Here is a 21605-nt window from a genome sequence, read left to right as displayed (position 1 = left end):
CAAGGCATCGATTTAGATGAGCTGTCCCTCCCCTTCGTCTTCGTCTCCGTCATCGCCGATTTCATTCTCGTCCCATTCAATCTCTGCGGCCGCCGCTTCTGCCGCCCGTTGGACCTAAAAAATCAATAATCGTTAGAAGATTGAAGGTTTGTACATATTTCTGAAAAAAGAGAAACCGTACCTCGGCTAGGCCGCTCAATTCCTCAACGTAACCTTTCTCATTCAACGCACGCTGGACAAATTCAAAGCCGCCTTTTCGGTAGGCGTCAACCACCCTATCAGAGCAAGCACTGCAGCAGTCGTAGCTGCGACCTTTGATCGTCATATTTTGAAAATTGGACAAGAATCCGCGAATCTGGTGAGGAACAAGGCCAAGAGGATGCTCCCCTCGGTCTTGGTCTGTAGAGTTGGGAGCGGGCGCAGCACCGCCATCTGGATGTTGGAGAATAGAAACAAGTAATTCGACAAGCATGGCGGAGGCGATAGCAGCAATGCCCGGACGAGTGACAGTACACTGTTGATCGAGTGTTTGATCCTTGATAGACTGCCAAAGCAAGTTAGCGCGGAAACTCCAGGATATAGGGAGATTTATGCCATACATCTTGAGGTGCAACCACGTCGTTGCAAAAATAGCAACCTAGCTCTTGGTCTCTGTTGTGTGCCAACTTCATTCCATGTCGCATGACGACAAACGTGTCAAATCCCAATGCTGCATTCATGACAATCTTTCCAGCCGCCTTTGCCATTACCGTTGGAAGCCATCGGCTCTCACGCGTGTCCATAAGAAGGAAAATGACATCGTGATGCTCAATTAAATACTGCAACAAATCAAAATCGTTACGTGTCTTCTTGTCATCAGTGATAGGGTGGCCCGCCATGGGCACAGAAAAGACGTGTCCAGATGAGTCCACGCCAGGATAAATCTCCAAAAGAGCTTCAGAAGCGCGGTATGCCTTTTTGGCCCCACCCTGCAGACAGTCCTTGAAATCAAATAACGGCTGGCGGACGGGATTTGAAAACGACACATTTGCATTATCGACAAATGTAACCTTGCGTACCCCCCAACCCTATAATACATTAGACTTATTCCATCTGAATTGTCATATCCAAAATACATACTAAGAGATTGCGCGATACATAACTTCCTAGAGTACCCGCGCCGAGTAACAGGCATTTCGTGTTCTTGATCTTCTCAAGATCCAAGTTTGGTGCTATTCTCCACCTCATTAATTTCAGATTGAGGTCTACTGATTGGTCCGCAAGCCTAAAGAGCATTCCGTCAGACGACATTCACAATGATGAAAGAGTAGTAAGTTGAGTCTGGGCGTACCGCTGCGGGTCCATGTATTCGGCCAAATGGACAATCTTGCTCAGTAGCTTCCCCTCTTTGTTGCGTTCCCAGCCTGTGACCTTTGGCATAGGCGGTAATCTGTTGTGAATTTTGTGAGAATCCCCCAACGCCGCCGGCGTCCCTTCGGTCATGAGATTGAGAATTATGCTCTTTGGATCGTCGCGACGGGATTGTACATCTCTGTAGCAGAGTATCTGGACGCGGTCGCATTGCCATCGTCTCTGGATGAGCACCAGCAGGTTGCGGAGCATCCAGCCCGGGTTCTTTGCATATGTGGAAGGATCCGCGAAGCAGACGAAGCGGTTGTGGGGCTCGACATCCTTGAAGAAGCCACTTTCATAGCCTCCCAGGGGCGCTACCGCCCAGACATAGTTCGCCTCCTCCCCTGACGCCCCTGGTGAGCTTGAACGAAAATGCTCGTGGTTGTCTTCTCCATCCTCCGCATTCTCATTTAACTCACCCTGAGAACTGACTCGCACCTTTTTCGCGAGGAAAAATCCATGCTGGCGGGTATCAACGCTATATCTCCACGTTTGAACCTTCTCAACCAGCGCTTGCGTTTCTTGCTTCGACAGACCGGACACGGTTGGACGCGAATCGTCAAGCTTCCAGGGCGGGTCAGAATGCAGAGCTGGGAAGGCAAACCAATACGTGAATCTGTATCGCTTAAGGTCTGCAAATGAGATGACCGAGAAAGCTGCTAGAAGGGATGGACATGAGTAAATGGTTCCGTCATTGATGGCCTCCCAGATCTGATGGAGGCATATCAGCAAGAAACCCTCAGTCATGAAAGACCACTTAAACCCCAACTTACGATCCGACCAGCACGATGCAGAACCGTAGCCTTATCCAAATTCTTGTATTCTTCGATCGTATTCACATTCTTAATAATGCCCTCCGCACGACACGCAGCCGCCGGAACTCTGACAAAGTTAGCAAAGAGTTCAGGCGATTTGCTCATCGCACACAAAGTGCACGCACTCATCACTGGTCAGAGCATTTCCACGAATTTGCATGCGACAAGATGCTTCAGGTGCGTCGGTAGGCTTGATCTCATAAAGCCCCAGTAGCTTCCTTGCCGAGTCATCGAGTTTATCATGGTTGATCTTGTGGGAAGCTAGCGAGGTATAGAAAGGTAGCTCGATGTCGGAAGCAAACGGAGTGTACTGCATCTTGAGAGCTCACAGGGAAGTATCCTCGATTTTCCCAGAAGAGAAGACCAAGTCAACTCAGCAAGCTTGCGATATCTGTTCAAGATGAGGGACAGTAGCAGCAAATCTTGGGGCAAGAATATGTGACGTACAGGATTACTAGGGGCGTTCTGGACGGAGGGGCGGAGCTGGCGGATGCTTATGGAGGGGAAATCGATACGAATAGCTTGAATGGGTAAAGTTAAGGCAAAGGTATTCTATACCTTTTTTGTGATTCAAATTACCAGAGAGCCTCGGTACAAAGACTTACTAATATAGATTGAAGGGACCCAACACGTGAAGGCGCGTTCAGTGGTAAACCGCGTTACAGAGGATTTGATTCTGTCGCGTCTCTGCGAAAGTTCCAGAGTCACGTTTATTGTGCCAGAATCACACATTTCCAACCTACCTGATCTATGATTTCTGTTGTACATGTATTAGATTCCAGTTGTTTTTAAAGTCTTTTTTCTGTTTTATAAAAATTAAGATGCTGATAGGTCTTTGTGGAGGCAAGTCCCAATAGCTCCAGTATAACAGAAGTGCCACTCACAAATATTAGGGATCTGCGCCGGCAAGAGTTCTGTGGCCGAGTATCTCGTAGAAGAGTACGGGTTCCGGAGGCTGCGCCTCAGAAATGCTGAGAGCTTGGCTTTCAATGAAGAAAAACTTGAAGCGAGACAACCCCTTCATGCCACTAATGGCTCAACTGGTCAAGAATATGCATTCAGCGACATTGACAGCCTGATCAATTTTGTCACAAAGCGATGGCGAGAACGATGGCTTATCACAGATATCTGGAATGAAGCTGTGCTAGACTCGCTCCTCAGACGACCTTTTTTCTTCCTGCTCAGCGTTGATGCTCCAGTAAGTGTAAGATGGAAGAGATACAAGGAGAGGTATGTTGTAACCATCGCCGGCTTTGCTTTCGCATACAGGGTTGTATTGACCACAAAATAGGTGTCTTCAGCGCTCAGAAATCCCTCCAACTCTGGAAGATTTCGTGATTCGCAGTGATGCACATCTTTTTGATCCTGTGTTGGGACTAGCAAAGTTGATTGATCGCGCGCAAGTGCGTCTAATAAACCCGACATCTTCACCGAGTGATCTACATCTTGCCCTTCAAAATCTAGACTTGACAAACGAGGAACGACTGAGACCAAGCTGGGATCAGTATTTCATGGAACTAGCATCCCTGGCTTCTCAGCGCAGTAATTGTATGAAGAGGAGAGTTGGGAGCGTCCTCGTAAGGGAACGGAGGGTGATCAGCACGGGTTACAACGGCACGCCTAGGCATTTGAAGAATTGCAATCAAGGGGGATGTAAGTTTCATATGTTCGAGACCAAACTTTGTCGGAGACTAATTCTATGACAGGTCCTAGGTGCAACGACGGCAACAATGCCGGCATGGGGCTTGCCACCTGTTTGTGTATACACGCCGAAGAGAACGCGCTTCTTGAAGCGGGAAGAGAGCGAATTCGGGAAGGATCCGTCTTGTACTGTGACACGTATGTTTCCGATGCCCAGCAAAACCGTGACAGCGCAGCTTACAAACTTGCAAAAGATGCCCATGTTTGACTTGCAGCATTAAGATCGTACAAGTCGGAATTTCCGAGGTAGTGTATAGTCAGAGTTACAGTATGGATGCCGAGGTATGTTCAAGGCAACTTGCGACGGCGACAAGAGCAGAGAGTAATTCCAATGCAGGCAGCTACCATCTTTCGAGAGGCAGGGGTCCACCTGAGGCAGTATTCACCTGTGAGTGTCTAAAGCCGACCAGAATATTTGATCTCTACTAAATCTTAGCTATAGCCTCGAAAAGGTCTTGTTTTCCTTGCGGGCGCCTCCCATTAAATTTGAAGTACTGGTTGCGTGAGTCAACAATCCTGTAGTCGATTTGTTCAATCCATATATCTAATGAAGCTTCAAGGGATTATCTTCGGGCATATTACAGAGCACTGGCAGTATAATCAAGATCCCTGGAATTGCATTGATTTGGGACTTGCAAATTTCTTCCGGATTCCAGGAAGCATTCTTTGGAATATCAGTTGCTTCAAGGTTCTGTCGTAGTGGTGCTGGGCCAGTTTCGAAAACCTTTTCTCCCATTCTTTTCTATTCCAAAATTTAGAAGAAATTTCAAAAGAAGAAAATATAGAGATGGATGTATATTCTGAAATATTGCGATTATTTAAAGCATGAATTGTGCAAATGGTGACGAGCCAAATCATCTTGACAGTCCAGTAACAACGGCCTGACTAGTGGCTGGAAGAATACGCTTTTCGGAATTGGGAAAAACTACTAATCCGGGCCTAGTAGTGGGGTGTTCCGCTGCAGACCCCCACCAAACAAAGCCAGTCATTCCTTTTGAGTGCGCTAGGATATGACGCAGGAACGAGACTTTTTGACTCAACTTTAGGGTGGTTTGGAGTACTTTACCATCCTCATAGGGGTCCTTCTCGCAACTCAATCTAACACTCCAAATAATACAGCCCAGAAATTTCGTCGTCATGCCCAAAGTATACCTCCTTGACTACGTGGCCGGCAATGTTCGGTCGCTTGTCAATGCCATTGAAAAAGTAGGCTATACCGTGGAGTGGATTAGAGAGCCTGCCGATGTTGCCAAAGCAGATGTAAGAATACTTATATACCAAATACGAGTCACACTAGTTGACCTTTGATCCAGAAACTCATTCTCCCCGGTGTCGGCCATTTCGGCCACTGTCTCTCGCAGTTCGAGCAGGGCGGATATGTCGAACCCATTCGAGAACACATCAAATCAGGAAAACCTTTTATGGGAATCTGTGTCGGCTTGCAAGCTCTCTTTGAGAGCTCCGAAGAAGACCCCAATGTGAAGGGTTTCGGGATTATCCCAGGTCAGCTAGTGAAGTTTGATGATTCTACAAAGAGTGTTCCCCATATCGGATGGAATTCGGCCAATACTTCGAAGGGCAACGAAGTGACTCGGGAAAGCTTGTTCGGCCTCAACCCATCAAGCAAATATTACTATGTCCACTCCTATGCTGCGCCTTACCGCAAGGGCTACTATGAGGCGGATGGCTGGTCTGTGGCTACGGCAAGATATGGAGAGGAAGAATTCGTTGGAGCTATCGCAAAGGACAATATATTTGCCACACAATTCCACCCAGAGAAGAGCGGTATAGCTGGATTGAGAGTCTTGAAAGCCTTTTTGGATGGCACGCGCTTAGACACTCTCAAGGAGCAGCCTTCCCTGGCTACCTCAAAAGAAGGTCTGACAAGACGGGTTATTGCATGCCTCGACGTCCGAACGAATGATGCCGGAGACCTTGTGGTCACCAAAGGTGATCAATATGACGTGCGTGAGAAGGAGGGTGTGGACGCCGGGGGGCAGGTTAGGAACCTTGGAAAGCCTGTGGACATGGCGCGAAAATACTACGAGCAAGGCTCAGACGAAGTTACTTTTCTCAACATCACTTCTTTCCGGAATTGCCCTCTAGCTGATTTGCCCATGCTCGAAATTTTGAGGCGAACAGCTGAGACAGTCTTCGTACCTCTAACCATCGGTGGCGGTATCCGAGATAGTGTCGATACCGATGGGACCAAGGTATCCGCCTTGGAAGTCGCAAAGCTGTACTTCAAATCTGGTGCCGACAAAGTCAGTATCGGCTCAGATGCCGTGACGGCTGCCGAGGAATATGAAGCTGCGGGCAAAAAGTTGTCGGGCCAGACGGCCATTGAAACTATCTCAAACGCATATGGAAGGCAGGCAGTCGTTGTCAGTGTTGACCCGAAGAGGATTTATGTACGCAGCCCAGAGGAAACACCGCATCGCACTATCAAGACAAAATTCCCAGGACCCAATGGCGAAGAATACTGTTGGTATCAGTGCACCATTAAGGGTGGAAGAGAAGGGCGAGACTTTGACGTTCACCAACTCGTTTCTGCCGTTGAGGCAATGGGAGCTGGTGAAATCTTGCTCAATTGCATCGACAAAGACGGCAGTAATAGCGGCTTCGATCTCGAATTGATTAGCACGGTGAAAGAGACGATCAAGATCCCGGTGATTGCCTCAAGTGGTGCCGGCAACCCGGCCCACTTCGCCGAGGTATTTGAGAAGACAACTACGGATGCTGCTCTTGGAGCTGGCATGGTAAGTTTATTACATTTGCACCAAGTGCTTGTTCCTTAGCTGACTTAATTTGGCAGTTCCATCGTGGTGAATACACTGTCAAGCAGGTCAAAGACTACCTGGAGAGTGAGGGATTGATGGTCCGCAGATTCGAGGAAGAATTATGAAAACATTCAAAGAGCGTAGATTTCACTGTATTTTAAAGATATCATTTGTAGCTTAGTTTCCCCTCTGTAGATAGTGCAAAAGAAGCATGGCTAGAGTTTAAAGCTTTTGGATTGCACTCGTCAGATCATCATTCAAATCAGATGTGGCCCAACCTCATTCAAATGATATTAACAATCGTTGCTCCTCGAAGCCAAAACAATGCATTCTCTGGGAAGGAAGGTTCGAGTCGTATCCGGAGGAAAAGAGACATTAGTCATCTCATCACGTGACCAGTCTGCAATTTGCTAATGTAAGCAGTCCGACGATGCTTTCGCCTCCTCTCTTGCAATCTTTCTACACTCAACCTTTCTTCATCCTCACCCATCAAACTAATCATCTTTCAGCCAACCTTTCTTTCATCTTTCGGACGATTCTTTTGAATTGCAGCAGTTTTTTTCGAAAGCAGCATCTGAGTTTGCGCAGCTGGATACCCTTCATTGTTGACGTTGTCCTTTGCTTAACTTCATTTTGATTCATCACGGTCGCTTCGTTCTGCCTGACACGTCATTCTTCAGTTTGTCGCTGACTCGTACCGGGCGCCTGGTGGATATAAGTGGATAAGGAACTGTTCATACTGCGCGACGAAATCGAGGAGGTCTTGTCGGGTTGATACATTGTGTTCTGATTTTCTCTTTGTGGTGGAGGTTATTAGAAAGGCTGATCTGCCATCCAACTTCGCACTTCAATATTTGTTCTGTACCCATTGTCGCTTCTTTATACAGCGATTCATTGTGCTCGCAATCTTGTCTCAAAAAGTTGTTGCTTTGAATCTAAATTTGATTCGTCACAATAAGGAAAAGAGAACGGTTCTCTCACGAGATTCCTGTTGACTCCATCGACGCTCCATCCACAGCATTTCACTGAACTTGCTCTCTTTCTTTGTCTTTTTCTTTTCTTCTTTTGAGAACGATTCCAAATACAGCAGTCCTTCAACCAACCTTTCGAACTGAGCCGTCAAAACAAGCTGGTCTATCGGGCTCTGACAGGTGACGGTCACTAAACGTGATCCTGAAATATCGAGACGATAATTTTCTTGGTGTGCTGAAGTAGATCATCTGTTATTGTCTACTGAGCAGTGGCAGTTAGACCTTCTCGGCCGCTAGGGCTAATTGTTAATATTTACCCGTTATAAGCTTTATCATTCCCTACCACATATTCCCCCCTTGAAAATGTCGTCCTCTGTATTTTTCAAATTCAAGTCTCAAAAGGAACCATCAAGGGTGACATTCGATGGTACTGGAATATCTGTGTTTGAGTTGAAACGAGAAATAATTAGCATCAATCGACTGGGTGATGGCACTGACTTTGACCTCGCTATTTACAATGAAGATACGAATGAAGGTAAGATGATCATGTGTAACTGTTTACGACGAGATAATTAACCTTTCTTCCTCAGAGTACGATGATGATACGACAATTATCCCTCGGTCGACCTCAATCATAGCAAGACGGCTTCCTGCTGCAAAGGCGGGCCGTGGAAGCGCCGCTCGATATGTTTCGGGGAAGATGCCCGTCCATGCGCGCAATGCTGGCCGAGTCGAAGCGCAAGCAACGAAGCCGACGTCACAAGCACCCGCTGCATCTTCTGCTGCTGCTGAGATGGACAATGCTCAGACAGAAGAAGAGAGGATTGCAGCCATGTTTAAGGCTGGCGCAGACCAGTGGGAGCAGCAACAACAAGAGATGGCAAAGTAAGTTCAAGGACCATGTTTATCATATCACGATCTACTTACAAACCTGGTCGATGATATTCTATGTATAACCGATAGAAACAGTTACTAACACTACTTTAGTGCCACACCAGTTTATCGAGGTGGCCCGTTCAAAGGAAAACCTATGAATGTCCCTGACCATAAGCCACCGCAAGGGTATATCTGTTATCGATGTGGCGAAAAGGGTAAGTTTTGGTTGAAATCTCTGATCATATGGAATATACTAACGTGTGGATATCAGGACACTGGATACAGGCTTGTCCAACGAATAATGATCCAAATTTTGATGGGAGGCCGCGGGTCAAGCGTACAACTGGCATCCCTAGATCTTTTCTAAAAACGATAGAGAAACCCGCCGCTCTTGGAGGAGACGGACTAACAGAGGATGCTCGACAAGTTTCGGGTGTCATGGTCAATGCAGAGGGCGAGTTTGTTATTGCGGAACCAGATAAGGCTTCCTGGGAACAGTATCAAGCTAAAGCAAAGGTGTCGGCTGCTGCTCAAGAGGCTGCGGCTACTGGAAGCAAGGAGGTTCGCGAGCGTGGTTTAGAATGTCCGATAGACAAGCGAATGTTTGTTGAACCAACAAAGTCGCCATGCTGTGGCCGTACATACTGCGCAGAATGCATCAGTAATGCACTCATTGAGAGCGACTTTGTCTGCCCTGGATGCTCCTCAGAGGGTGTCTTGATCGATAACCTGGAACCTGATGCCGAAGCCGCGCAAAAAATAAAGGAATTTGAGGAGGAGAAAGCTGCGGCGAAGAAAGAGAAAGAGAAGGAAACCGAAGCTTCTAAGAGTCCTCCGGCCAAGCAGGCGGCGACCCCTACAGCAACCGGAGAAAGCAAAGTGAAATCGCCTTCCCCAGCGGCAGCGAAAACGACAACAAATGGCCTTCCTAACGCCGCCGCTTCGAATGCAACAGATGGCGCTACGTCTAAAAAGCGCGCAGCAGAGGAGGAGCTTGAGAATGACAGGGTACCAAACGGTCCCGAAGCCATGCGGAGGCTGAGTTCGTCGCACACCCCTCGTCCGCCAACACAAACCCCAAAGTCCCCGCAAAATCTCGACCCCGCTTCAGCTGCCGCCTTTCAACAAATGAACCATATCATGCCACAGAATCTTCCATTTGGCAATAATCAAGACCAGCAGTTCCCCAACAACGGAGTCGGAGGGTTCTTTCCGCAGCAACATGGAATGAATGGCGTAAACCCCATGGGTTTCCCCACCAGTGGAGGAAACAACTTTATGGGTATGCCACCAAATATGCCGCCCATGATGAACATGAACATGAATATGAATGGCATGATGGATCCCTCTGGCATGATGCCCGGGATGGGAATGGGATTCATGAACAACATGAACAACAACAACCCCAATGGCTGGGGCAATATGAACATGAATGGTATGGGAGGATCATATGGTGGCGGCGTCTATGGCCATCCCAACGGCGGATCTGGTGGCGGTCCCCATTTCCCCAATAACATGATGGGGGCGCCAAACGGATACAACCAGCCCATGAACATGAATATGCCCAATGGCATGGGAGGTCTGGGTCCAGGCCCGATGAATCCCATGGGAGGAATGAATCCAATGGGTATGCCTCATATGAACGGCATGCCCAATGGCGGTGGGGCCGCGCCACAGATGATGCATACTGGAGGAGCAGGAGCAGGAGGAGGACTTGGTAAACAATTTGGTGCTCCTCCTAGTGCTGGCCCAATGGGCTCGGGCTTCCCGAATCAGCAGCGAACTATATTCAGCGAACCGTTTCCTAACGAAGAGGATGATGCGTATTTTAGAAAACCCGTCAACCCACATCGCCATCAGTCGAGACAGAGAAGAATCAGACCCAGCGATTATCGGGAGTTATGATGTGCTATACTGGAATTGGGTTTGGTGGGAGCCGCACAGCGGCCTACCGTATTCCCCACTTGCTTGCTGTACTTTGATAGCTCCCGTATCCCGCTTCATGCGTTGCGCTTTGAATTCTGTTTGTATTGGTTGATTTCGATTTTTAGCCTGGCATCAGTCAGAGATACCCGTCTTCTTCTTTGCTTTCTATTCTTTTATATTTTCCCTCTAGCAGATGTATCTCTTTTCTAGCACTTGTATATTTAGCAGTGGTACCGCTGCAGGCGCACAAGCAGCAGCAATGTTAGCATCATATCGGCGTCGCTACAATCAGATTTCATTTTTCATGGAACCGAGATGCTATTCTGAATTATCTTTCATCCTTTTTTACTACTCTGCTTTTGCTCTGTTGGCGTGCGAAGGGAAGAGAGAAGAGAGGGAGAAGAAACGTTCTTGTGTTATCCGAGCTATTCACAATCGCCGTGTTGTATATTTTTAGCTTATAGTATGTAGGTACATATCATAGTGAAATGGAAAAGCATTTACACAATTCAATTTGATCCCGAGTAAAACTTGATTTTCTTTTACTGTCTATTCGCCTTTGAGCCTTCTGGGTCACGGGCTTCTAGAAGGTTTGATGCTTGTCCGGCACACTGATGCCAGACAACATATGTAGAGAAGACGCATCGCTCTTCTTATTGGCGCAACATTACCGTCCGGCATATCGATGTCATTCATTCGCACTCGGAGTCGATCAATAGCCAACCTGGCATCATTGGTGCCATTAACATATACATCGTTTCGTTTTCAGATATCCGCGCTGAAGGAATCACAGGCCCTCTGTTCGCCATCTACCCAACGTCTAACCTTAGGAACATTGCCATCAGCAATGTCTGGCTGGAAACACCATTCATCGACAGCTCAGGCGTTCCGTTCAATCAGCTTCCTTTTCTCACGGATAAGAAGGGCCGCGCTACCACGGTTTCCAATCTCACGGTCTCGGACTTCTACATTGGTGATACGCAAGTAACTTGGCTCAATGCTGCCACATATGGCCATTTCAACGTCTCAATGGAGCATGTAACGGGAGTAGTCTTCATGTAAGCCTGCTCATCACCTAGTCAGGGCGATTGAACCCGCTACGCACGGGAACTTTCTACGCATATTCAGTATGCCTGCTGCTCGCAGACCAAAAAAAAAGGGGGTTTCTATTAGAAGCCATATAGAGAACAATGCATAAAAAGTTATATATATGACCTTCCTCAGCGCTGGCTATATGTTGACATGTCCCTATTTCATCGAGTCCCAAAAAGGCTATACATATGTCCTCTATATCTACTGCAGTTTTAGGATTTGCGAGAATGGACACTGAACGGGGAGGAGGAGGAGGAGGAGGAGGAGGAGGAGGAGGAGCAATTGCTATGGGAGAGACTTAGACGCCTGTAGCAACGCTCCTTGGGACAAGCTCAGCCAACATGACTACAATGACTGCGGCCTAGACACGATGACGAGTAGTTTCAGTGATACTGCCAGTATGTATTGTGACAACAAACTTTAATGGCTGTGAGAGTGCGCGAGGGAGAGGGAGAGAGGGTCTTTTTGCCTGGGAATCTAAAACTCACCAATGCCAGGTCCACTCCTTCTGCTACGCCGACTTCCCAGAGATACCCATGTCTCCCTGTCCGAAAATTGCTCTTCATCTCGTCTGGACTCCTGCGGATTTGCATGACCTTTTTTCCTTCCCCTTGCCCTCCCACTCCTTCAGGCAGCGAGACATGGGTTGTAATCCGATTGCTATCCTGGCCCCGGACCTCCAGCGTGACGTATTTGTCACTCTCCTTTGCTGCGTCAGGCACAGCCGCATTGCGCAATTTCACGTCAAACTTTGGCCGCCCTAACGACCATTTCAACGAGCCGGTTAGAATATTTGCATCATTTGCATCCCTTGATCCATTGCTGTTACTGCCATTGCCGCTGCTGTTACTGCAGCTGCTATTGCTGATGATGCTGTCTCTGCTGCCAGGCAACCGAAGAGTCCAAGCGTCGCTGAGAGCAAGCCATTTGCGACGGAGTTCAAAGAGCGGAAGGCCCGAGGCATCCCTGAATTCGCGACGTTGGCTATTACTCATGGCTTTGCACTCGACGGTGAACAAAACAGGCCCGTTGTCGTCGTCATCATTATTGTCATAATCATAATCACCCGAGGAAGGGTTGCGGATGGTGAAATCTCGTCCGAGCCAGGCCTTGTCGTTTTGCTTGACTGTGATTGTCGTCTTGCTGGGGGCGATGTATTCTTCGCGCACCGCGATTGGTGGCGCGACGGTGTTGAGAAGGAACCGGTCGTGGAAGGCGGGCATGTCGTTGAGCTTATTTTAATTTATTCCTTATTCTGGAATGATTTTGAGCTTATTTGTAAAACTTCGTGGTTAGGCCGTGGATGCAGCACATTAATCTGGTAGAAAGAGGGACACCAGGTTGATGCAGACACGATATCATAGCTATAGGTAACGTAACGTAACGTAGGTGGAGAACTGTGGATTGTTGATTGTTGGTTGTCACATGACTGAATTCGAAGCTTGAAGCTTGAAGCTATAGAATTAGTTTCCGATCATTGCACCGTCATATTGCGCGGGTTAGTTCCAGCTATCAATTTGTCAGACAAGGCTTGGCACAAAGGAGACGATATTAAAAAGGGGGCATAACTTCCATTGATAAATTCTTTGGAGTTTGGGATGGAGTGGTTGGAGGTTAAAGTTTCCCACTAAGCCCCGCAATAGTAGTGACAGCCTGGCAGGCTAAATTCAGCCACACCAAGCACCCTCTTCGCCTAGAAATCGCCTACGAGTTTAAAGCTTGCAAGCTCGACATCTTTAAAAATTATTAGTTAAAGATTGTTTTGTTAGGATGTCAAGTGGTCTTGGAGTGCTCGATTCCGTAAGAAGATTGAGAATGGATGAGTTGTGGGCATGTAGGATTTAAACAACCGGAGTGATTCGACAACAACATCATCATCAATAGTGATAACAATAATAATAACGAAAAGAGTAACGATCACAACAGAAAGAGGATAGTCTAAATGTTGACCAAAAGACTTTATTAGAAAGCTATTAATTGTTCTGAGATCGTTATAATAATTCTCTCCGAAAATCCCCCAAAGGAATAGGAATCGATCGTCTCCTAACATCGCAAGGCACTCCTAATTCTAACCGTCCTCTTTCTCTCTCCCTCCGTATAATGACACGACATGAACCTCGCTAGCACGATTCGCCTCGGCCATATGTGTGATATTTCCTCCTTCCTGGCACTACCGTCGGCAATTTTGTAGGTGGCAGTCTGTACATTGACAAAGGACCGTCTTCCCGGGGGCGATAGATACTGCAAAGGCAATACTTTCATTACCTGACCCCATGAGCCATGGCCCTGACATTAATGCACAGGCTCATCGTGCCTGTGCAGAAAGTATCGATGTTTCGATAGTGGCGAGATTGCGGGCCAAACTTCTCCATGGATTCCATCTTTTAGACTTTCACGATGCATTCTGATAGAAGATCCAATGTGAGAGGAGATTGAGTGGGCATGTGGAATCACATGCTTCAAGAAAGGGCCGACCCGACTGGAAGATGAATAGAGCTCTCTGCTTGAGAGAACAAAATAAAAAGGCACGTTTGGAACTCATCATCTTTCAAACTTCTTGCCCTTCCTCCGTCTCGCTGCCAGCGCCGAGGACCAAACGCCTGCAAACAGATCTTCACATTCATCCTCGTCTTGACTGTCGAATTCAATCTCCTCATCTTTCTTCATGGGTGGCACAGCCCCTGCGGCGTTTGCTGCAACTGCAAGGGCCCCGTCATCTGCGGTCTGATAATCGTACTCCTCTTCCCAACACGACGCAGTACACACTCTGCGTGTTTCAAGGATGAATTTCCCCACTTTGTACCGCTGGCTCTCGTCCTCTGCGGCGACATATTTCCAGCCAAGCACGGCGCCGCAAAACGCGCAGCTAATGTCGCTGACTGTGTGCGCGCCCGTGACCAGTTGTCGCGGCGTGGGCTTGTGGGTGGTAGTGTTGGGCAGCGAAACGGTCGTGTTGCTGCTGCCTCCAACGCTACTGGTCAGCGAGATGGCCATGTCTGTCCGGCTGGTAGACCCGCTGACGAGATATGCGCGTCCGTGTCGCCCGGTAAAGCCCTTGCTAATAATCTGCGAGGTCAGGCACAGATCTGTGGCGCATCTGGCGCACCGAAGGCGCGAAGTATGTCCCGACAAGAAATTCTCGGGGGAAGCGGCATCGCCGCCACTCGTGGAGGATGAGGTGCCGTCGATTACAGAGGATACGGTAGAGTCGGTAGATGCGTTTGAGTCGGTAGAAGTCTTGCGCCGTCGTCGGAAAGGGAGTGGCGGGAGCAAGTAGATTGGGAAAACGGACGGCGGGAGAGTGACCTTGTGGAAAGGCATCTGTGCGATTGTGTTTTGTATTAGGGCTGTGATATGCTCGCGAAGGAAAGTGTTTCCTTTTCAGGCCACTTCGTATGAGTAAAAAGTGTTGGCTTGTGCCGAATAGAAAGCAAAATCAAGACGGTGTGCTTCTCGACTGGTAGATTAATGTGCGGTATGCCAGCAGTTGAAAGCGTCTGTTCGCTCCCTTGCGTCAAAGCTGCAGTGTGTCGCAGTGTCGCGTGGCCAAAGGCGATTCCAAATAATGGTGTATAAAGCTTCGAAGTAGTATGCGGCCACTTTGAAAGTATGCGCAAGTGTTCGTGCTACTTTAGCTGAAAGAAATAGAAATATATGTCAAGGGAGTAATTATTGCAAGATCAAGAGCAGTTGCCAAACGATGTCAAGGTGGGTCAGGATAGGGTATAAAAGTTATAGGAAAGGTGGACTTGAAGACTAAAGATAAAGGCGTATAAATAAGATGGCGCAATTCTGTTTCACTATAAAACAATAAACCCAGTCCTCGATAGACTGCTGTCGTATGATAATACGGTGACGCGACCCTTGGAACTCCTTGCTCTTTTGCTATTTGCTAAGGGATGACAATGATTATTAGAACTGCCGTCCAAGCACGAATCAGAAAACCTCAGAGGGCCCGCCCGAGCTGTGGAGATGTGATGATGCATAACTTCGGGCCAGATAGGAAGCATTAGGCAAAAGAACCGGGGGGGCCCTAAGCTTGGGTTGCAAAGGCGGGGGCAATATGCAAAGGAGGTCCAGCTCACCTCAGAGAGCACTTGGACTGCTTTTGGGACTGCATGTGACGTGCCTTTCGCGTTGCCCGCCCTTATCGATTAGAGCGGGTGCGCTCCGGATTAGGAAAGGTCCCGGAGTATAATCCTGGTTAGAAGACCCCACTTCCCTCCCTTGCCTTTTGGGTCTGGACCGTCCCAGTAGAAAATATTCAGAACAAGGGAAGAAATATTTATTGTGTGGGACAAAAAGCAATATGCTGAACAATTTGTGGATTTTATTTCTTTTTTTTTATTGAAGCCCATGGAGTGGCGGAAGATGTTCTCATCCTCTGGTGCATCCAGCGATGCTATCAAGTACTCTAGTCAAGAAAGGAACCATAAGGGTAGTCATTATCAAAATGTACTTGGAGAGTTAAAAGTGAACCATGGGCATCGATCTGCCCTTTGCCCATAGGCAGCCTCATTGTAGGAACCATTGAAGAGCGAAACAATCTCACAGATATTCATACCAGAGTCCGAGCCTTCCTGCATTCAAAATATTTCCGATTGTATTTGCTCGCTTTTTGATATACACTTTGTATGGAAAGCTAGGTAAATTATTTGTGCAGCGAACAGATGAAAAAATTATCATGTGTAATAATGACAGCCGCAGCTGAATTAATGGCGAAGAATCGAATAAAACATTTGAAGAGCCGTAAGGTGAACAGAACGAATTAATATTCGATTAGGAGATCTTCCCGAGCCATCAAAAGCAGATTTCTCATACTTCCATCTCAAGCAATAGCCATCGCTGACTTGTTACGTCAGGACACCCTGCCCAACGATCGAGGGTGGTCAACTCGAATCCCACCCAACCAAGATCTCTTATCAGCGCCTGCAATTCCGTTCGATCAATTTGCCGATCCAGGCAAATTATCAAATTAGAGCAATCAAAGGATGGCGTTGCTGCAAGCTCAATGAGAGCCATCATACTGAGTAATGGTTAGAGGAGATTACTTTGCAAAATGGTAAAAGAACGAGTACATACCCCTGTTTCAGGTCTTTACCAATGGCATCAGCATCGAAGAAGACAAAAAGGCTTCTATGGATCTCGCCGGCGACAAAGCCTCGGAACCGGGTCCCCCCAGCATAATCCCAGACTTCGACCCAACTTGTTATGCTTCTCTCATGGCGATTGGTCTTGGCCACATTTGTATGCGCACCTACCACCAGCGAGTCGGCAGACTGTTCCCTCTCACCAAGAAAAACAGCCTGCAGAGTCCCGCAGAAGAGTCTCTCACTCTCTTCCGTGATAGTGTGCGCAGCCCCCACTTTGCGCGCGTGGCCTTTAATGCCAGCCTGTTCGTAGCTGGCATTGCATGCGGCAAGTGGGGGACTTGCTGGAGGAGATGGTATACCCGAGCTGACCTCAGGAACACCACTCTGCCCCTGTATGATAATGTCAGAACTTGCTCAAGTAACCACAACGACTATCGTTGAAGCGCTGTAAACAACTTACCTCCAGCCCCGGTAGAGGAGTAGTGAAAGCCGCAGATCACGGCGGAGGAGACATCGACGCGGTAGCAGCTAGCGAGGATGTTGGGACGCGCAGCAGAGTCCTTCATGAGGGCGTAAGGACTACTACTACTACTACTACTTTTAGGTTTACTTATGGTCATTTTCGCCATGATCGTCCGGATGCCACGGTTGCTATCTCGGTGATAGGTTTATGTGTTGATGTGAGGGGTTTGCGAGAGTTCAAGAGTCAGAACGAGCTTTTCGCGGAGGAGAATGTCGACCGGGTCGCTAGATTGAGCTGATATTGTGATCGTTGTGCTTGTGGTGATCGAAGTGAACGGAGATGGCAGCAGATGGAGAGGCAATAACCCGCTGAGGAAGTTCGGATTCTCCGCTGCCGTTGGCTTACATAATCAAAGAGCTATATTAACCGGGCATGGCGTCCAATTAGAACTCTTAATGGATTGATTCTGAACCACGTGCCCACTGGTGGCGCCCACAAAAAATTGTCCAAGTGGTCGACTACACCCAAAATCTTGATTGGCGGCGGTGTGTTTTACATGTTCTGACACACAATTTTCTTGTAAACCTTTTGATTGATTGCCTTGTGGGCATGAAGGAACTGACTTCGCTTGGCTTCATTGCCTTCTTGGCCAGATTATCTCGATACGCTGATAATCTTTCGCTCCACAAAAGAAAGATAGAGCTCTACACGCTCGGTACGCTCTCCGAAGTAGGCAAAGTCCCCGAGACTTGCTTCAAAGTCTCCACCATCTGATAAGACGATGACCTGGACCATCTACATATGACTCCAATACTAGATTGATGTGGGTGTCCGTCTCCGTTCTTATCAGGACATTGAAATGTTACCAATCAATATGATTACGACAACAAAATTTGTGAAATTTAAAAGTTTGATTGATGTAGTCCTGCCTATCTGCTGCATTCATAGCCCCCTCATTGTTATTTGACAATTCTAATTGGAACCCCAAAGGCCAAAAAACTCCTGTGGTTCGCGACTGGAATTCTTGTTGTTGTTATTTCTCTGCCAATCATGGCCAACAAAAATGTTCAAGCATTAGATGAGATTTTAGGCGCTGCGCGAGAGCAATTCTCCGAGAGATTACCAAAATCAAGACAGCAGCATGAAAACGCGGCCACAGTTCTGCCCGGTGGAAACACACGCTCTGTACTTTACACGGAGCCATTTCCTATCTGCATGAAGAGAGGAGTGGGAAATCGACTCTTTGATATCGATGAAAACGAGTAAGTGGGAAATCAATACTTAATATCTTTGAGATATCATCTAAAATTGACAGGTATCTTGATCTAGCTGGGGAGCTCACAGCGGGTCTCTACGGACACTCCCACTCAGTTATTCGTGAAGCGATTACCTCGACGTTAGAAAATGTTGGTCTCTCACTAGGCGCCTCGAATTTACTAGAGACTCAGCTTGCAAAGTTAATAATAGAAAGATTCCCGTCCGTGGAAAGAATACGTTTCTGTAATTCGGGCACGGAAGCGAATCTGTATGCGCTTAGTGTTGCCCGATACTTCACACGGAAAAGAAAGGTCCTCGTTTTTGAAGGAGGATATCACGGTGGGGTATTGTCTTTTGCACATGGAGTTGCGACAAATACCGTTGACCCCCAGGATTGGATCGTTGGAAGATACAACGATGCCCAGGGAGTCAAGGCCCTCATCGAAAACACTCCCGACCTTGCTGCAGTTCTTGTAGAAGCAATGCAGGGTGCTGGAGGTTGCATACCAGGAGAGCTTCAATTTCTCCAAACTATTCAAACTTGTGCGAAAGAGGTGGGTCTTGTCAACTCCAAATGCTCAGTGTTGTCAGAAATTATAAGCTAATCCTTGACATTTTTTTCTGTGCATCTTAGAAAGGAGTTGTTTTCATTTTAGACGAGGTGATGACATCGCGTCTTTCCCCGGGCGGGCTCCAGTCCAGCCTTTCTTTATCCCCGGACCTCACCACCATGGGAAAATACATAGGCGGTGGCTTACCATTTGGCGCGTTTGGAGGCAAAGAGGAGTTGATGTCAACCTACGACCCACGCATTGGCTCTAACCCTAGTCATTCGGGTACCTTCAACAATAATACGCTGACGCTGGCTGCTGGATACGCGGGACTTGCTCATGTTTACACGCCCGACGTGAATGTCAAGCTCAATGCCATGGGAGATGGGTTTCGCGAGCGCCTGAACCATGCGATGCGTGGGACGAAAATGGTTGTGACAGGAATTGGAGCCGTCATGACAATTCATTTCATACCGTCTGGCGAAGCGGCAAAGAAAACTGGCATTCAGCTGGAAGAAGAAAGCATTATAGAACTACGGGACTTGTTCTGGTTTTGGTGCGTTGAGAAAGGCTTTTGGTTTGTGCGCAGAGGGATGGTAGCTTTGACTCTGGGTACTACTGAGGAAGAGCTGGATAGCTTCGTTGGAACAGTCGAATCTTTTATCAAACACTATGACAAGCTTGTATTGGTATAATTTATATACTTTATCACAGTAGCATCCATTTATCTAGCATATATTCATGACAAAGTGCATCATTTAGCGAATTGATGGGGGCTCCATAGCAAAAGACTTGTGCCAATTTACGTCAGGATTGACTGCAGTAGCCCGGTTATTTGCCTGCTTGCAGGGCGGAAGAACTTGACAGCGCATAAGAATGAGCATTGTAGCACAATAACAGAAAAATATATTGAATTAAAGTTGTAAGCTCACACTTCTCCATGCGACTTCTTGGTTAGAAATTGGGGTGATGACTGGCAGCATAACTTACGTCTATGAGAATCGGCCAAATATCAATCCTTGTTGAACATCTGACTGGTACATACGACCATAGACTGAGGAGAACTGGGCATCCCGTCCGCTCTGCCATACATAAGCCTCAGATCGGCAGATTAGTAGTTGGGTCGGTGACGACCAGCGAATCCCTGCTGTTGTATGTTTTTGCGTAACTTGTTTTCAAAATTATTATTTATTTATTTTTTTTTAATTCTTTTTTCTTTGATCCTCTTTTCCCCTCTTGGTCGATGCGGCATTCATTAGCCTTTGTGCTTATACTGACTCAAATAGCATATATTTATTCTTGTTATTTTGATTGAACGGGCAAGCGCAAGCATAAGCCCTTACTCTGTATAACAGGGCTGTCGAAAATGCGGAGGCGAAAATTAGTTCCATCAAATGATGGTCGCCTTTGAGATTTTTTGAGCCGAAAAACAACATGTTAGTCTATTTCCTCTTTTGAGGGGCAAACAGACAGTTTCTGCGTGATTCATTGGCAAGGGTACCTCTGTAAGGAGTAATAACGATGCCGAAGCCACGTAGACCCATGTCGCATTTGACAATCGGTACCTGCAGAATCGGTCTTCGAAGCGAACGGCTCTTTCCACGGTTCCTGGTTGCTCGTCCCGCCACGCCGGTTTTGAGGGGCCGTTGGTTGGTGCGGCCTTCCCCTTTTTGTGTTACTATTTTGGACGGTTTATTTTGAATGGTGTATCCTCTACGTAGGTACAGGTCGTATTTTGGGTTGTGCTCAATTTCATCCTTTGAGAGAAGCTTTTCTTCTCTCGATGAATACTTGATCGCCCTTAGCTAGATATCTTGGGAAATTCACAACCACCAGGTGCTTTCAGAATGAACGAATAACCACGGCTCTGCAAGGACCTCAGCATTTGCTGTGTGTATTTCAGGCATGAAAGGATATACGGAGTAGATCACAGGTGAACTGGATAACTGCCTATGGCCTCTCAAATCCTACGCAATGTCATCTCATTTCCAGTGTGACCCTTTTCCCTCCCCGCGTACTATCCATGTACTTCGGGCAGAACGCTTCACTACCTAGGTAGCTTTTTCCCAGGAATAGCGAGGATCACAATCAATCCTACGGTACAATAGCTCCACCCAAAAAAGGCAGGCGCTGGCTAGGATTTAATTTGGAAAGCACGAGTTGCTGCGGATTTCTTCCCCCTATCTTTTTCAGCTACCCCTGGTCATTTGCTGTCCAGCTTGGTCGGATCGTTGTCGCACTTGTTCCCAATCGAGGCACGAGAGTGCCAGGTCACGTGTTCATCAACCAATCAACTGAGATGGCAGTGCATGGGGTGCCACGGGCTTGACCTGGGAATCCTTACCGCCTTGAACGTGGTTGGTTCGTCTTCTGTTCTGGGCTCGGCACTGGGGCCTGCTAGCGTATAGACTTGTCTCAGGTGTTGATCCACCCCAATTGTCCCTGAAAGAGTGGGAACCATGGATGCCACAAGACAAGCAACCTCGAAAAGAGGCACAATGTGCCATGAGGGAAACAATAACACATCAAGACGTAGGAGATGGGATAGTAAAATTTAGAAGATGGAAGGCTCGGTAGAGATTGTTGTAGTTACGTTTTCTTTTTTGGCGGCCGTTCGATCCCATCTTTTAATAGCAAAAGATGCTGTTTCTTTCATCGGTGTTCCCTGTCCTATATCAGCCCCGTCTT

General features: G+C 47.4%; 9 protein-coding genes across 9 annotated transcripts; 5 read left to right on the top strand and 4 right to left on the bottom strand.

The window, feature by feature from the left end:
- Window positions 1-12: 12 nt before the first annotated feature.
- On the bottom strand, window positions 13-2523 carry L228DRAFT_254227 (autophagy-related protein-like protein 7; the record flags this gene model as incomplete). Its single annotated transcript, XM_018333813.1, has 7 exons — window positions 13-114; window positions 182-544; window positions 600-1067; window positions 1120-1264; window positions 1331-2103; window positions 2166-2274; window positions 2333-2523. The coding sequence occupies 7 exons, from the start codon at window positions 2521-2523 to the stop codon at window positions 13-15; spliced, it is 2151 nt and encodes a 716-aa protein (XP_018185665.1).
- A 391-nt stretch (window positions 2524-2914) lies between these two features.
- Window positions 2915-4652, top strand: L228DRAFT_285482 (deoxycytidylate deaminase). The gene is made up of 8 exons (XM_018336338.1): window positions 2915-3050; window positions 3101-3437; window positions 3499-3860; window positions 3914-4046; window positions 4103-4190; window positions 4246-4296; window positions 4351-4410; window positions 4469-4652. The coding sequence occupies exons 1-7, from the start codon at window positions 3029-3031 to the stop codon at window positions 4390-4392; spliced, it is 1035 nt and encodes a 344-aa protein (XP_018185664.1). The 5' UTR covers window positions 2915-3028; the 3' UTR covers window positions 4393-4410; window positions 4469-4652.
- Window positions 4653-4935: 283 nt separating this feature from the next.
- On the top strand, window positions 4936-6964 carry L228DRAFT_250548 (imidazole glycerol phosphate synthase HisHF). Its single transcript, XM_018333357.1, has 3 exons — window positions 4936-5168; window positions 5222-6667; window positions 6724-6964. The coding sequence occupies exons 1-3, from the start codon at window positions 5046-5048 to the stop codon at window positions 6811-6813; spliced, it is 1659 nt and encodes a 552-aa protein (XP_018185663.1). The 5' UTR covers window positions 4936-5045; the 3' UTR covers window positions 6814-6964.
- Window positions 6965-8022: 1058 nt separating this feature from the next.
- Window positions 8023-9306, top strand: L228DRAFT_205500 (DWNN-domain-containing protein; the record flags this gene model as incomplete). The annotated part of the gene is made up of 4 exons (XM_018329657.1): window positions 8023-8194; window positions 8250-8544; window positions 8647-8750; window positions 8807-9306. Coding segments are annotated over 4 exons (1071 nt in total), but the record flags the coding sequence as incomplete, so codon positions are not given.
- A 1241-nt stretch (window positions 9307-10547) lies between these two features.
- L228DRAFT_35627 (hypothetical protein) lies at window positions 10548-10969 on the top strand. Its single transcript, XM_018336519.1, has one exon. It carries the CDS (start codon window positions 10655-10657, stop codon window positions 10916-10918), a length of 264 nt encoding a protein of 87 aa, XP_018185661.1. The 5' UTR covers window positions 10548-10654; the 3' UTR covers window positions 10919-10969.
- An 890-nt stretch (window positions 10970-11859) lies between these two features.
- Window positions 11860-13269, bottom strand: L228DRAFT_250545 (hypothetical protein). Its single transcript, XM_018333356.1, has one exon. The coding sequence runs from the start codon at window positions 12774-12776 to the stop codon at window positions 11937-11939; it is 840 nt and encodes a 279-aa protein (XP_018185660.1). The 5' UTR covers window positions 12777-13269; the 3' UTR covers window positions 11860-11936.
- Window positions 13270-14094: 825 nt separating this feature from the next.
- L228DRAFT_214250 (yippee-domain-containing protein) lies at window positions 14095-14874 on the bottom strand (the record flags this gene model as incomplete). The annotated part of the gene is made up of 2 exons (XM_018330024.1): window positions 14095-14509; window positions 14567-14874. The coding sequence occupies 2 exons, from the start codon at window positions 14872-14874 to the stop codon at window positions 14095-14097; spliced, it is 723 nt and encodes a 240-aa protein (XP_018185659.1).
- Window positions 14875-16132: 1258 nt separating this feature from the next.
- Window positions 16133-17275, bottom strand: L228DRAFT_285477 (hypothetical protein; the record flags this gene model as incomplete). The annotated part of the gene is made up of 3 exons (XM_018336337.1): window positions 16133-16579; window positions 16636-17036; window positions 17147-17275. The coding sequence occupies 3 exons, from the start codon at window positions 17273-17275 to the stop codon at window positions 16369-16371; spliced, it is 741 nt and encodes a 246-aa protein (XP_018185658.1). The 3' UTR covers window positions 16133-16368.
- Window positions 17276-18060: 785 nt separating this feature from the next.
- Window positions 18061-19694, top strand: L228DRAFT_233554 (putative glutamate-1-semialdehyde 2,1-aminomutase). Its single transcript, XM_018330640.1, has 3 exons — window positions 18061-18371; window positions 18425-18920; window positions 19001-19694. Exons 1-3 carry the CDS (start codon window positions 18160-18162, stop codon window positions 19610-19612), a joined length of 1320 nt encoding a protein of 439 aa, XP_018185657.1. The 5' UTR covers window positions 18061-18159; the 3' UTR covers window positions 19613-19694.
- Window positions 19695-21605: the final 1911 nt, after the last annotated feature.

This window comes from Xylona heveae, assembly GCF_001619985.1.
Source record: "Xylona heveae TC161 unplaced genomic scaffold L228scaffold_11, whole genome shotgun sequence".
NCBI classification, from domain to species: Eukaryota; Fungi; Ascomycota; class Xylonomycetes; order Xylonales; family Xylonaceae; genus Xylona; species Xylona heveae.
The sequence above is the reverse complement of the archived record's forward strand: the minus strand, read 5'-3'. Positions and strand labels throughout refer to the sequence as shown.